General features: G+C 38.3%; 1 protein-coding gene and 1 pseudogene across 2 annotated transcripts in view; one reads left to right on the top strand and one right to left on the bottom strand.

The window, feature by feature from the left end:
• Positions 1-14,223, top strand: part of LOC144365010 (actin-binding protein WASF3-like) — a 54,854-nt pseudogene that overhangs the window by 36,298 nt on the left and 4,333 nt on the right. Inside the window, exons 4-6 of the transcript XR_013423266.1 lie at positions 902-1,018; positions 6,028-6,203; positions 13,296-13,562. The product of XR_013423266.1 is annotated as an actin-binding protein WASF3-like (transcript). The remainder of the gene's footprint in view (positions 1-901; positions 1,019-6,027; positions 6,204-13,295; positions 13,563-14,223) is intronic.
• Positions 8,152-10,261, bottom strand: LOC144365011 (delayed-rectifier potassium channel regulatory subunit KCNS3-like). The gene is given in 3 exon segments (XM_078015674.1): positions 8,152-9,061; positions 9,063-9,685; positions 9,738-10,261. Coding segments are annotated over 3 exon segments (1,473 nt in total). The 5' UTR covers positions 9,891-10,261; the 3' UTR covers positions 8,152-8,364.

Below are 14,223 nucleotides of genomic sequence, written 5' to 3'. Positions count from 1 at the left end.
CCATACTCATTTAACTGATTTTGCATCTCAGTACCTTAAATGACTTACTGAAATATTAGTATGAAGTATGAATGTACTGCTTCCTCTTGGGAAGTCTACAGGCCACATGCTTTTTAAAAACGTTAGTGTTATAGAGAGTTTACTTTGCATCATGATTTTTTTGTACATTCCTATTGATTTATATTACACTTTGGATTCAGATTGGCTACATTGTTCTTGGTTGCATGATAAGTGAGTAATTTTTTATGAGGCTTTTGAAATATTCCTAAGACCACAGTATTTGAAGAAGTACTTGACACTAAAATGACCACAAGTGAATGAACTTGCTTTGAAAATATATAGTTTATTGTTTTTTTCCTAGTTCCAATTCTATCTTATGAAAATTTTCTTTGCTGATTGAATTTACAGATATTGGGCAACCTAGTTGAGAAAAAGAGACAGCACTTTATAGTTTTTATTCTAATAATATTGAAGCTCAGAGTAGAAGTAAATGTATCTGTATAAGAGTCCTTTCATCCCTGTGTATACCTCCTTGTTGGAATAAACAAAATATTTCCTGAAATATAAACACTCAGTATTCATGAGCTTCATTGTGATTTTTACAGAGCAATTTTCTATTCTTAATTCTGAATGTGCAAGAATATTTTTGTTATTCTGGAACATGTTGCTGTTTGTACATTTTTCCACATTTTTTCAAAAGGAAATTTAGAGAATTAATAATGTATACGATAGTTAAGATATCCTCTTCAAATATTACAATGCCATGAGTTAAAATTAAATTCACATTAAGATGTCCTCTGCAAATGTTACAATGCCACGAGTTAAAATTAAATTCACATTAACATGCATATGAAAGTATCAACAGTCTATTCCCCCTTACTTTTAATACATTGATTCATAGAGATGATAAGAAGGATGGGCTGAAGTTCTATACTGATTCTTCCTATTTCTTTGGCCTATGGGAAAAAAAATGCTACAGGATACAGAAGACAAAAGGAAAGAGAAACGGTGTCAAAAGGTAAGTAATCCCACAGTGGGAATGCTGCATATCACTGTGGATTTGGGATTCTTGTTTAGAAGTAAGTAAATTACTAAGTGCTTTATTTAAATGGTTGAGTTGTTTGATTTAGTACTCAAGGTTTTTATAGAGGATAAAGAAGATCCTGACAATTCAATGTAACACAGTCATACTATTTTTCAATAACTACTGATTTATTCTCCAGCACTGGCTTCGCTTTAATAATAGTAGTGATTAAAATTTCAATTTTCTTGGTAATCATGTTTTATAGCTTCTCTCTTCTGATCCCTCAATTTTTCATAAAGCAGTCAGCTTTCCATATCAGATACAAGGATGTACTTCTGTCTATTTAACTTTTTTGGTGTCATAATTGACACCTTGGTGAAATGTGCATAGTGGATTGGGAAGCATGTGCAATCTGGGTTCAGGGATGGTATTTACTGAAAATGAGCTTCTGTTTGTGGGTAGCCATAGGCAAGAGAATTGCAAGTCAGAATGTTGAGAAACACCTGCCTTATAGGCAGTCATGCAAGCATAATTCTGCTTGCTCAAGTTAAGGAACTTCTGCTTTGAAAATTACCCCTCTGGGGCCAGAACTCAGACTAAGCCACCTAGAAGAGTACTTTTTTGAGGGCAAGATTTTGCTAATATTTTTATGTGTAACCTGTGTTTAAAAGTGATGTATAATAAGAATTGTAAAGCATTTCACTGTCATTTATTTTTTTTAAAAAATCAATTTAAAAAAGTGACCACCCAGTTTTGTTGACAAATATTACAGTGCATTATTTAGGAGAAACATTTAGCATTCTGTGGATTGGCCTTTAGGTTTTGGTGCATTTAGGTATATTTGTTCAGTTGTAGAAAGAAGATTGAAGTATTAAAACAGAATTTTAAAAAGAGAAGATATGTTGCTGAGGATGTAGTTCAGTGGTAGAGTGCTTGCCTAGCATGTGAATGTCTTGGGTACCAGCCCTAGTACTACAAAAGAACAGGGAGAGAGCAGGGGAAAGGAGGAAAGTAAAGAAACTGGACTCTGGAAAAAGATTCAAAAGCTGTGAATTATTTGAATACTCAATTTCAGTAAATTTTGTTCATGGCTTAGAAAGATTTAATTGGAATTTTGAAAGAACTGCTGAAGTTCTTCAAGGTATTCAACCAAAGAATAAATGGAAAAGAAACAAGTATGTGTTTATCTCAATCCATATACTTTTTGACAGTAACTGGGGAAAACCCTAGGACTTTTGAGAGTACCTTCTTTTAAAACTTTCTGTCCTTTTAAAAGGCAGTTTACCTTCTCAATGATTCTTTGGAGAAGAATATTTAATTTTGTGACCTTTTTATTTTGAAGGGAAAATCATCTTTTATGTATTGTGTCTTCAAAATCATTTGTCATTTCATTAGTTATTTTTTCTCATTTTATATTCCTCAAAAACATACAATTCTGATAAAAATTCCTGATTTATTCATTTATGTAATAGTTTTTGTTAAATGCTGGGTAAGCAGCGATGGAGAAAACAAGACTGTCACACACCTGGATTACAACACAGTGAGGATCCCTGGCCTTATGCTGTCATGAGCCTGAAGCTCATACAGAGAGAGAAGTTCAACAGTGTCAATTTCAAAGAGCTTCACAGTGGAATAAAAAGAAAATGAAGCATGGTAACCTTCATTTCCAAGGACTTTAGACACCAAGTCATGTTCCATTTTTTTTTTTTTTACAAACTTGAGGGAAGAAACTAATTTAGAAAATTTGGGAATAAAACAATCCATTTTTTCTGTATTTCAAGTTTCCTCTATTTTTTGATACTTCTAAATCCTAAAAAATTCTGTAAATAAATATGAAGTGTTTTATTTTGTTTTGTTTTGAGGGTACCAGGGATTAAACCCAGAGGGGCATTAATACACCCCCAGCCCCCTTTTAAATTTTTTTTTAATTTTTTATTTTGAGACAGATTCTTGTTAAATTGTTGAAGCTGTCTTTGAACTTGTGATCCTCCTGTCTCAACCTCTCAGATTGTTGGGATTATAGGCATGCACCACCATTCCTGGCCAACTATGAAGTTGTTTTATTTGTTTGTTTGTTTGTTTATACCAGGGACTGAACCCAGTCATTCTTAACTACCAAGCCACATCCCCAGCCCTTTTTATTTTTTGTTTTGAGAGAGGGTCTCACTAAGTTGCTGAGTCTGGCTTTGTATTTTGGATCCTCCTGCCTCGGGCTTCAGAGCTACTGGGATTACAAGTATGGGCCACTATATCTGTACATAGTTACACTGCTGCCAAGTATTATAAAGTATAGAGTTTTGTAGGTGAGATGACAAGTAAGGTGGCAGCATACATGCAGAGAAGTGTCAAGGAAGACCTTTGTAAGGAAGAGTTACTCAAGCTGAGGTCTAAAGGATAGATAGCTTTGCAGAGTAAGGGTATGGGTGAGGCATAGATAGTATGGAGGGGCAGAGGGCAGATGAGGCCAGTGTGTTTTAGAATCAAGGGACCTGCTAGGCAGAAATAAGAGTATCCTGGAGTAGGGCACAGGATTTTATTGTAGGCCAATGTTGTTAATATTTGTGGTTGATTCTTGTGTGTGTGTGTGTGTGTGTATGTTTGTATGTGTCCATCTTGCATGCATCTTAGGTAGGAATTTAAGACATTTGAAGAAAGTAACACACTTAATTCCTAAATATTTCAGCATACATCTCTTAAAAAATAAGAGTAATAGTTATTAATTATTTTAAACACAGTGGTTTCTCATTGGAATAACATTGAAACCCCCCAACACACATACTTGTTTTTTAATATGTAGACAATATATGCTGGCTATAAAGTGCTCAATTAGCGCTGAAGTAAATAAAGGCATTCCCTTCCCTGAGAGGAGCTAACTACTGTTTACAGTTTGGTGTGCATTTTTCAAATCTTGTAAGCACATATAAATACATGCATACACATTTAAAAGTATTCTGTATACATAAAATTGTGCTACATGATTTATACACACCACTGACATTGTTAAAAATGTACTTTATTCTCAATATTTGTATAGTATTCTGAAATATAAATGCTCTATCAGTTATTGACTCATTACTATATTAACAAATATAAAAAGTTTCTAAATTGTTGCTTTAATTTAAAAATACTGCAGTGAGTAATCCAGTATCCATGTGCAGGTATTTCTTTAAATTTGTAGAAGTCAAATTGATGTTAATGAAAAGCATGTTAGTTTTGAGATTTGAAAGATGCTATCGTATTGCCCCTGACCCTTAAAAGACAGAAGAACTAGTTTGTACTAATAGGTCCCCAGTCCCAAATACTATTTTGTTGAATGAGCGCCCATTCCCTATCACCTATAGTATACATCTTTTCATATTCTTATTTGCCATTTCTGTATCTTCTGTGAAATTCATGTGTATATACTATGCCACTATATTGCCAAAATTTTTTGGCCCCCTCATCTCCCTCGCAGGGATTGAACTCAGGGGTGCTCAACCACTGAGCCACATCTCTGGCCCTTTTTACTTTTTGTTTTGAGACAGGATCTCACTAAGTTGCTGAGGCTGTCTTTGAACTTAGGATTCTTGAATAACACTAAAAATAACCCAGTTCACTAACTTGAGCCACCTGCCATCATCTAACTTCAGCCATCTTAGTAGCTTTCTAACCCATGCTCCTGTATTTCTTTTTAATCTGTTCTCCACAATGTAGAGGTCTTTTCAAATGCCTCCTCAAGTCAGCCCCTGCCTTCTCGTTTTTTGGAGATTTCAGTTTAGCTTCTTTTTTTTTCTCCTAATGCAGTGCTCTTGCTCCTCCTCAGTGGTCTCTTTTGCTGTGCAGTGGCCCATGATGTCTGTAGTATTAATGTCTACTCATGCTGCAAATCTGATCCCTAAGTCCCAGCAGGACACCTCCTGTCTTTCAGACTGGAATGTGTTAGAGATATATGTACATATATTTAAACATATAAATACCTGTATATATAAAAATATAAGTATGTAAATATAAAATATGTATATGTAATATGCATTTTATATAAAATACATTTTAAAAATATACATACATTTATATTTTATCATATTTTATAATGATACATTTATTTGTGTCATCTTGTAGGCTTTCTTGCTAGACTGCAAGCTCCTTGAGAGCAGAGACCCTTATTGTTCTTTCTTTCTTTGCCATTTGTGTCAGTCGAGCCTGGCACAGTGCCTGGGATGCAGTAAGCTCTAGAAGCTCATTCTTAAAGCATGGATTTGATCATTTAGCCAGTATTTATTGAGTGTGTACTCATATGTTGAGGTCCCTAAGAGGGAAGCATAGGAGGTAAGAGCACATAGTTCTTGTCCTTAAAGATCATATAATCTTATGAGGGAAGCAGCAGGAACTCATAGATATATACATGGAAGTAACTGTCCTCGCCACTTGAAGAAGGACCTGCATGGGACTTAAGTGTGTATTCAGTACATTTTGCTGTCAGATAGGGATTGAGCAAGAATGACTGTATGGGCAGGTAAGTTTTTATTTTGTTTTGTGTGAAGCTAGTTTCAGTGTTAAATATTCTATATTAATCTTTTAAGAATTGGGAATAGAAAATTCTGAATTGTTGTCTTTGAAAGATAATTGCATGTTAACAATCTAAGCGAACTTGTTTAGTTGTGGGAAGTGATTTTTCTGAAGGGTATTGCCAGTGTTTTATGTGTGTGGTACATTTAAAACAGGCTACCAGCCTAGTGAAGTGCACATTCTTTACCAAAATTCATAGTAAGCAACTCTAGCGGTTGTAGCACAGTAACATTTTTTTTTTAAATTTAGATTAAAGAACTAAGTCTCAATTACTTTCTGTTGAGTCTGTTGGGAACAAGTATGATGCTTTAGAATTTTCTTAACAGTAGGGTAATCAAAATGTGAATGTCTCTTGTGTGTGCGCCAAGCTTGTTTCCTATGCATTGTAACTGCATTTAACCTGCTGTTTTCCTTTCCCTTCTGTCTTGGCATGCTTTCTTTCTTTTCCTGGACGTCAGGAGCAAAAGCATATAGATGGCACCACCTGTCAGGTGAAAAAGGTTACAAAAGCCAGAAACAGGCGCCAGGAGTGGAATATGATGGCATATGACAAAGAGCTTAGACCCGACAACAGATTATCTCAGAGTGTGCACCATGGAGCATCTTCTGAGGGATCTCTGTCCCCAGACACTAGGTGTGTATGTGTCACAGTCCCCTACCCCATGCTTGGGGCCACTGTATGCTGCCTGGTTTTGTTACAATTGGAAATATACCAGCAGTTTGGGGTTTATATGACCCACAATATGTTTCAAAACTCTCCTGAAAACTTACTTATGTATATTTTGATTATTATTACCTAAAGGCAATATTAATTTAAATTGGGTTGCTTTATCTGATTTTTAAAAAAAATCTCTTTGATTTAAACTTACTCTTCAGTTAATCTAGAGGTAGTTAACATTAATTCAAAATTTGGAGTAACTGCCAATGACTTCAATTTTACTTTAATAATTATTTAGTCCTTTGTTTTTGGCTTTGAATTTTGAGGTTTTTTTTTTTTGGCAACTTGTTATCTAAAACTGATCAGCAAGTGATAATTACTGTGACTCAGGAATACCTTCTTGAGCATTTTGATAATCCTCTGGAAGAATGATGAAGAAAAAATGCTTTCCTACTTTAGATAACTAATTTTGTATATTCTGATTTCAGGAGAAAATTTCTGGTGGAGTTTATTTTAAAATTTTAGTGATTAAGAACAAATGTTTCTTTCAGGTGTGAATTAGTAGTCACATTTGTCACAAAAGGGAGTCATTGGAAGAGATGATAAAAACTGATTAGCCAATTTTAACCTTTGACTTAATTTCTTCCTTCTGGTTTTGTTAAATTGTAGTCTTCCATTTGCATAGACTCTCAAAGTCATCAACATTTAAAGTTTTGAATAGAGAATTCTTATGTGATTCAAGCATACATCATAAACAGCAGTAACCTCGATCTTGTGTTTTATCTGTGTCCTTTTTCTTCTTTTTTTTTTACCTTTGTGACTTGTCTTAGCAGACTTTAACATGCAGAAGGTGCTAACTGAATATTTGCTGCCAAGATTTATTTGGTAGACAGAGTGGCACAAATATTCCTGTTGAAGTAGATCTGTGTTTCATTCCCCCTCCCTCTCCCTCTTCTCTCTCTCTCTCTCTCTCTCTCTCTCTCTCTCTCTCTCTCTCTCTCTCTGTCCTGATTTTGGTCATGGGAATTAAACCCAGGACCAATCATTTAGACCAGCCCTTTTTTATATATTTTATTTTGAGACATGAAGTTGCTTAAGCCCACATTAAGTTGCTGAGTCTGGCTTTGAACTTGAGATCCTCCTGCCTCAGCTTCCTAAGTCTTCAGGGTTTATAGGCATGTAGCTTTTATAGCTGGCATCTATTAAATATTAGAGAATTGTTGGAGCTTTCACTGACTTCTAGCCCTATACTTAAATATTTATGTGTTTATTTCTGTCAAATTTAAATGATGCTACAATTCTGCTTCTAGTTCTTTGAGGTAGGGAAGAATATGTGAATTTAATATCTCCCATTGATGTCAGTTTGCATTTTTCATTTCCCAAATAATACAGTTGTTATTATTTATTCATGAAGAATTTATACTTTGTTTTTTCCCCCACATATAATCTTTTTTAACAGATGTAAATAGAAAAATGATGAATTTTTTTAAAATCCTCAGTTGAATGATTAATAATCATTCTAGCATCTGAGATGAGATTATTCCAAAGATTATTATTCTTTGTTGGGCACAAAGCTGATGATTATTTGAATTATTTAGTATATGCCTTTGTATTTGTGTTGCTTAGATAAGTCTTCATTTCTCTTATTTGTTTTTCATACTGAATTAGGAAGTTTATTAGGCTCCTAATCTCCATGTCTAGGACGTAAACATGGATTTACATGCATTGTCTCATTTTGTGGATCTTACATGCATGTAGTCTTCATCAGCTGGACCTAGGAGTCTACTTGTCAGTTATTTACAGTTAGCTCAATGTGAGTAAATGGCAAATACAGGATGATGCATAAGCCAGAACAAAAATCCCACCCAATATCATTTACTTTGTTTTTTTTTCCCAAAACCATATCACAACTCTCTCTTGTAAAAAATAAATTTCAGAACGAGCGAGGCATTTCATTGACCTCACTGAGAAAAATAAAGATAATTCTATCATTTCAGAATTCAGCAATGAATGTCCAACTATGGCTAAAAGGTACGCCCTGAGAATTAAATGAATTTAACAAACCCATTAAGGTTTATAAAGCTGTGTTAACCTAATGTCAGGAAGGGGCACAAGATACAGGCACAAATGTCCCTGCTCATTTTGCCGTGCAGTTCTCCAAGGATGCGGTGTTATAAACATCCTCATTGTCTTCGATGCTCTGAGCGTCTGTGGAATCGGGATCGTTCACCACGATGCCCACAGAAGAGAGACTGGTAATGATGGCATGCACCCACTGTGCATAAATGTCCCTAGTGTTAAAGTAAGGTAGCTCATGACACTTCCCCGGTGGGTCCTCACTGCACTGGTCCACATCAATGTCCTTTTGCTTCTGGTAGTACTTGGAAAACTTGCTGAAGATGATGGTGATAGGAAGGGCCAACACCAATATGCCGCAGATGATGCACGTGCTGGCGATAATCTTCCCGGCCAAGGTGACAGGACGGGTGTCTCCATAGTCCACGGTGGTCATGCTGATGGTGGCCCACCACCAGCAGACGGGGATGCTCGTGAGGCTGGATGTGTGACCATCTTTCTCCACAGAGTAGATAAGCACGGAGAAGATGGAGATGCCGACAGACAGGAAGAGAAGCAGCAGCCCAACTTCATGGTAGCTGTGTCTCAGCGTGGCCCCCAGAGACCGAAGTCCTACGGAGTGCCGGGCCAGCTTCAGAATTCGGAAAATCCTCATAAGGCGAAGGATCTGGACCACCTTGCCCATGTTCTCAATGTCCTTGTTCTCTTCTTCCTTGGTGTCTATCGCCAATGTGGCATAGAAAGGAATAATGGAGACAGTCAATTATGTTCACAGGATTCTTCCAGAATTTCGTTTGACAGGGAGCAGCAACCAGCCGGATGGCAAGCTCCCCAGTGAACCAAGCAGTACAGGCGATCTCCACACCCTCCAGCACAGGGTCGTCCACCTCCCCGTCCTCATTCTGGAACTCCGACATGCTGTGGACACACATGGCCACTATGGAGGCCAGCACCACACTCAAAGAGGAGATGGCAATCAGCTTGGCAGACAGGCAGTACCCAAGGTTTTCCATTCGAATCCAGATTTTCTTCCGGAGCTGACCGAACCGCAGCTGGTCAAACTTCTCCAGCTCTTTCTCAAACAGAGAGGACTCTTCAAACGAGGAGTGGGTGCTCACGTCGTTGCTTTTCTGGTCCCAGTCCTTCTTGTGGTTTTCCTCCTTGCGTTCCTGGTAGCGACCACTGCAACAGGAGTCAATGAAGAGCTCGTTGATGCCCCAGTACTCGATATCCTGGCAGAAGGAGAATACACACAGCTCTTCCGTGACATGCAGCTTCCCCGTGTAGTGAAAATTCAAGACATATCTGAACAAGGAGGGGTTCCGGTCAAAATAGTACTCTTTATCGGCCACGCTGTAATCATCACACAGTTCCAGGATGGCCTCCTTGGAGTGGCAGGTGAGCAGCTAAATCATCACACAGTTCCAGGATGGCCTCCTTGGAGTGGCAGGTGAGCAGCTTCTTCAGTCTGGTGTGAGGGAACCTCAGGAGCGTGCTCTGGTCAACAGACTGCTTAAAAATCTCCACGTTTAAGTTGACAAGTTTCTCGTCTTGTCCAAGACAATGGAAAAACTCACCAAACACCATTATGGATCCAGGAATTTGAGAGCTGGCTGGGAAGGGGGAAGAGGACTATCACGAGGCAACCTTGTGGTGGTGATGTCACACACTCTGCCCTCATCCTGCACAGTAGAACATCCATTGTCATCCAAGAAGCTTCGCCCTTCTTCCCCCTTTGGAACGTGGAGTGCACAGAGGCATTTAGTGGCCAGAAAGTAGAGAAGAATCCTGTACTCCGGTTGTACAAGCCAAGCACCTGCTGGGAAACCACTCTCACAGATTGGCAAGATGCAGAATCCTCAGCCAAGGTACTCCTGGGTCATGTGTAGAAATCATGAGCTTCTTTCTTTTTCATTCACCCAGAGATGCTTTACAGCAGGTACTATCTGTTTCGGCCGTTCGCAGCTCGCGCAACAGGCAGAGACTTAAGACTCCAGCGACAGCATGCTCCAAGGACTGCAAGATGGGGGGCGCCGCCAGACAGGCGCCCAGTAGGATGCAAAGTCCCTTGCGGGAATAGACGGGCACCCTCAACACGAACCGCCTGAGCCTGCCGGAGTCCTGGTGCGTCTGGCTTGCTCTGCTCTGCAACGCTGCTCACCAGTGCTGCAGGGACCAGGCCTTGGCGGCGAGGAGAGCGGGGTGGCCCGCGTCAGTCCCATTTCTTTTATTTTTCAAAACGCAAATAGAATTGTTCATTTTGTTTCTTCAGAATTTTGTTTTGTCTCATACTATTTCCCATGGCCTCTCATTTTTTGTATACATTATTTACTAAGAGATAAAGAAGTTATATCATCATTGAACTTGAAATATATCTCTTAATTTTAAAAGTTTTATATTTTTATTTTGCTGAGTGTTAAACTTTTTTCTTATTATGAAATGAGATACACTAATTATACCTGGAAATTATGGAAAAGATATTAAAATTATAAATAACTATATTTCCATCAGTCAGAAAAAAAACACTGTTTCCATTTTGGTGTGTCTCTCCTTAGTCTTCTTTTGTCCTGGTGCATTTTTTTTTTCTTTTACAAAATTGAAATCACCATTTTTTAACTTTTAAAAAATGATATTTTTTGTCTTAAGTGTTATTTAGAAACATGACATTTTAATGGTTGTATCCTCATCAATGTATTTAAGATATTGAAGAAAATTTAATATCAACTTTTATAATGTGTATGAGCCATTAATGTAACTAAAATACTTTAGCCTAGTTCACATAAGCTGATCTTAAGTTTTTACCCTCTTTCTGAACATTGTCAGACATGTTTTATTTCTAAGTATGAATTTAAGATCTGAGCATTGATGAAATGCTTGCACTCCTGATAACCAGCTTTCTTTCCTTTCTTTCAGTGTACTCAGGAAGCATTACACCTCCATGTGTAACATGCTTGTTTTCTCTCATCAATTCTGGGCCCTGTTATTGGTGCTCTGACCCTGTGTACCTTAAAAACCCTGGAAATGTATTAGATTTTCCCACCATGCTGTACTGACTTCTTCCTGTTTCTTTATTGTCTTCACCCATCTGTTTTCTTTTCTGCAGCAGATGGTTACTGATGATCAGAGAGCTTCAGGACCACTGGACTCACCTCCACATTGACATCATAGCTCCTAGCCGACTTCCACCTTCCCACCTGAGTTAGTCTCCTATTCCTCCAGGCTACTATCATCTCCCTGTTCCCTGATCTTTCACTCTTCAGCTGACCAATCCCTTCTGCTCCTCTCATCCTGTCCTTGCAGTAGCCATTCTTCACTGAAGTCCTGCCCTGTAGAAATCTTCTGCTCTCATTTCTCCTTCAAACATTTGTTTCTTCTGCTTTTATGTCTGTCCATCTGGTTAACCCCCTTTTCTTGGCTTCATTTGGCTCTACATTGCAAAACAAATTTACCAGAATAGCACTTTCAATTATGCCACAACATTTACAATTTCTTGCCATGCATCTCATAAGAAGAACTTACACTCCATGTTTTTTTTTTTTTTTTTTGGTTGGGTGACTATTTACTTTAAAAAAACGGTGCACATAGTCACTGACACAGTTCCTTAGCATGAATCATCAATGACCCCAGAATTTTAGGTATTTATGTTTTTTAAATGTACTAAGTCTAAATATAGGCCAGATTCCTCTCCCATTAAAAATATTTTTAATGCATTTGCTTGAAGTTTGCAGAGCTCAGAAGACATCCTCACGTGCACACCATAATCTAGAATTCATACTGCAATTAAGGAAGGAAAACGAGTTGTTGGTTATTATTATACCACAATTAGGGAAGGAAAGCTGGGGCAGACCTTTTGATTTAGCAAGTTTTTCTGTGTAACACAGAATTCCAGTTAGCAGAAGCTTCTTTCTAAAATCCTAGAGATGGAAATTCAGCTTGTATCATCTTCCCTTGTTTCTTCACATTCCTAATGTGTTTGCCTGTTTCCTTCAGAGAGAGAAACACAAGCTGAATCCTAACAGGAACCAGCAAGTACATGTGAGAAAAGTCAGAACAAGAAAAGAAGAGTGGGAGAGAAGGAAAATGGGCATTGAATTTATGAGTGACGCAAGGAAACTGGAACAGGCAGGGAGCACGAAAGAGGACAGGATGCCCAGAGGGTTTGTCATTTTCTTTCTTTGGATTCCCAGTTTCAGGCCACCCCCTGCTTCAGTGTCATGAGAGGATGTGCAGTCCCTACTCACACGTGTCCAGTACCCCAGGCCAGGAATGTGTGACTGTTACTAATGCCTGTGGCCAAGCTGCTGCCATACATGCAAGTTCATCCTCACCTTCTGGGGCTTAGCCAGCATCCAGCACCTGGCATCTTTCTGAACTCTTCTCACTAATATGTGATTTCCATTTTCAGAGTTTTACACTTGACTATGTGTTCAAAGAAAGCAAGAAGGCCTTTCTATAGTGTACCACATTGCTTATTTCTCTTTGGGTTAAATAATTGCTTCTGTTATGAAAAACATGGTTCACTCTGTTACATTCTGCATTTCTCCTTCTGTTCTTATTGTTAATATTTACCCATTTCACCTGCCATTTTGTATTTTCTAATTATATACTGTCAGTTTCATTGCCACCGAAATCCTGTCTGAGATGCTGTTTCTAAATGAAATGAGATTCATCTTGTAGTCTTGTCTCTTAGAAAAGAAGTACATGAAATACTGTGAAAATGAGGCTCTGCTGGTTCCTGCTTGCTGGTCTGTCTTATTCACTTCAAAGCTGTGAATCAATCTGAATCCATGTAACACTGGGGCTTGCCGCTAAGATAGTAATTATGTTGTTGCTTGGAAGCTCTCATGGGACTAGACCTAGTTGATAGTTAAAGAAATAAATTTCTTATTTCTGTGCCGTGGCAATGTTGTTATTCATATATATGCTTCTGCCTGATAAGGGAAATTTTTTAAACAATTTAAATTTCTTTCATTCCTTTTTCTCCAATGTCAGATCCCATGCATCAGATGTTACAGATTACTCTTATCCAGCTACACCCAACCATTCTCTGCATCCCCAGCCGGTCACCCCTTCCTACACTGCCGGTGATGCACCACAACATGGGGCTGCAAACCAGGCCCCTGAACATGAGTACCGGCCCCCCTCTGCCTCGGTGATACACATGGCCCTAAACAGACCACAGCAGCTGCCACCACCACCACCACCCCAAAACCCAGAGGGGTCCCAGGCCTCTGCATCAATGGCTCCAGCAGATTATGGGTAAATCAGTATTCCTTGTACTTTAGATGCTACTTGTTTTTGCATTTGAATCTTAATGTATTGTGGAAGAATTTTAACCTCAATATTTTAGATACCAGAATATAGTCAAGACTAATTGGATGTAGACACTTCAGTGGTGTCCTACTCTATGTTAAATAAAGTAGGTGTGCTACTGACCCTACCTTATTACAGCTAAATTCCAGGTTGAGAGATGTGTTCCTGTATATGTGTTCTCTTTGCATACATACTTACATGTGTTTGAAAGGATCTTTAAATCAGGCATTGATAAAGGATGACATGCTGTTTTGTGAAACTGTTCAAATTCTCAAATTCATCAAATCAAGCTCCCTCTTTGACTTTAATAGGGTTTCTTTAGCTCTGTTTTTGTCTTAACCCTCAGAGTCAGTACCCAGAGAAGTTGAACATATGCTTCTGTAATGTGTGTTCTTTACGCAGAGCACTGGTGTCACTTTCTATATGTACATTCTCAGCCCTCAAAGGGGAGACCATACAGACTTGGCTATTCTTTTTGTGCCCTGGTGGAACCAAGAATCCCAGAGTGCTGCTTTCAGGCACAGAGAGGGCTTGTGGTCCAGTTGACTGGGAAAACCCTTGACTGAGCAGAAATCAGCTGATTTCTTGGCTTAGAACTTTTCAAAGC

The sequence above is a fragment of the Ictidomys tridecemlineatus genome, chromosome 6 (genome assembly GCF_052094955.1).
Source record: "Ictidomys tridecemlineatus isolate mIctTri1 chromosome 6, mIctTri1.hap1, whole genome shotgun sequence".
In the NCBI taxonomy this organism is placed as follows: domain Eukaryota; kingdom Metazoa; phylum Chordata; class Mammalia; order Rodentia; family Sciuridae; genus Ictidomys; species Ictidomys tridecemlineatus.
The sequence above is the reverse complement of the archived record's forward strand: the minus strand, read 5'-3'. Positions and strand labels throughout refer to the sequence as shown.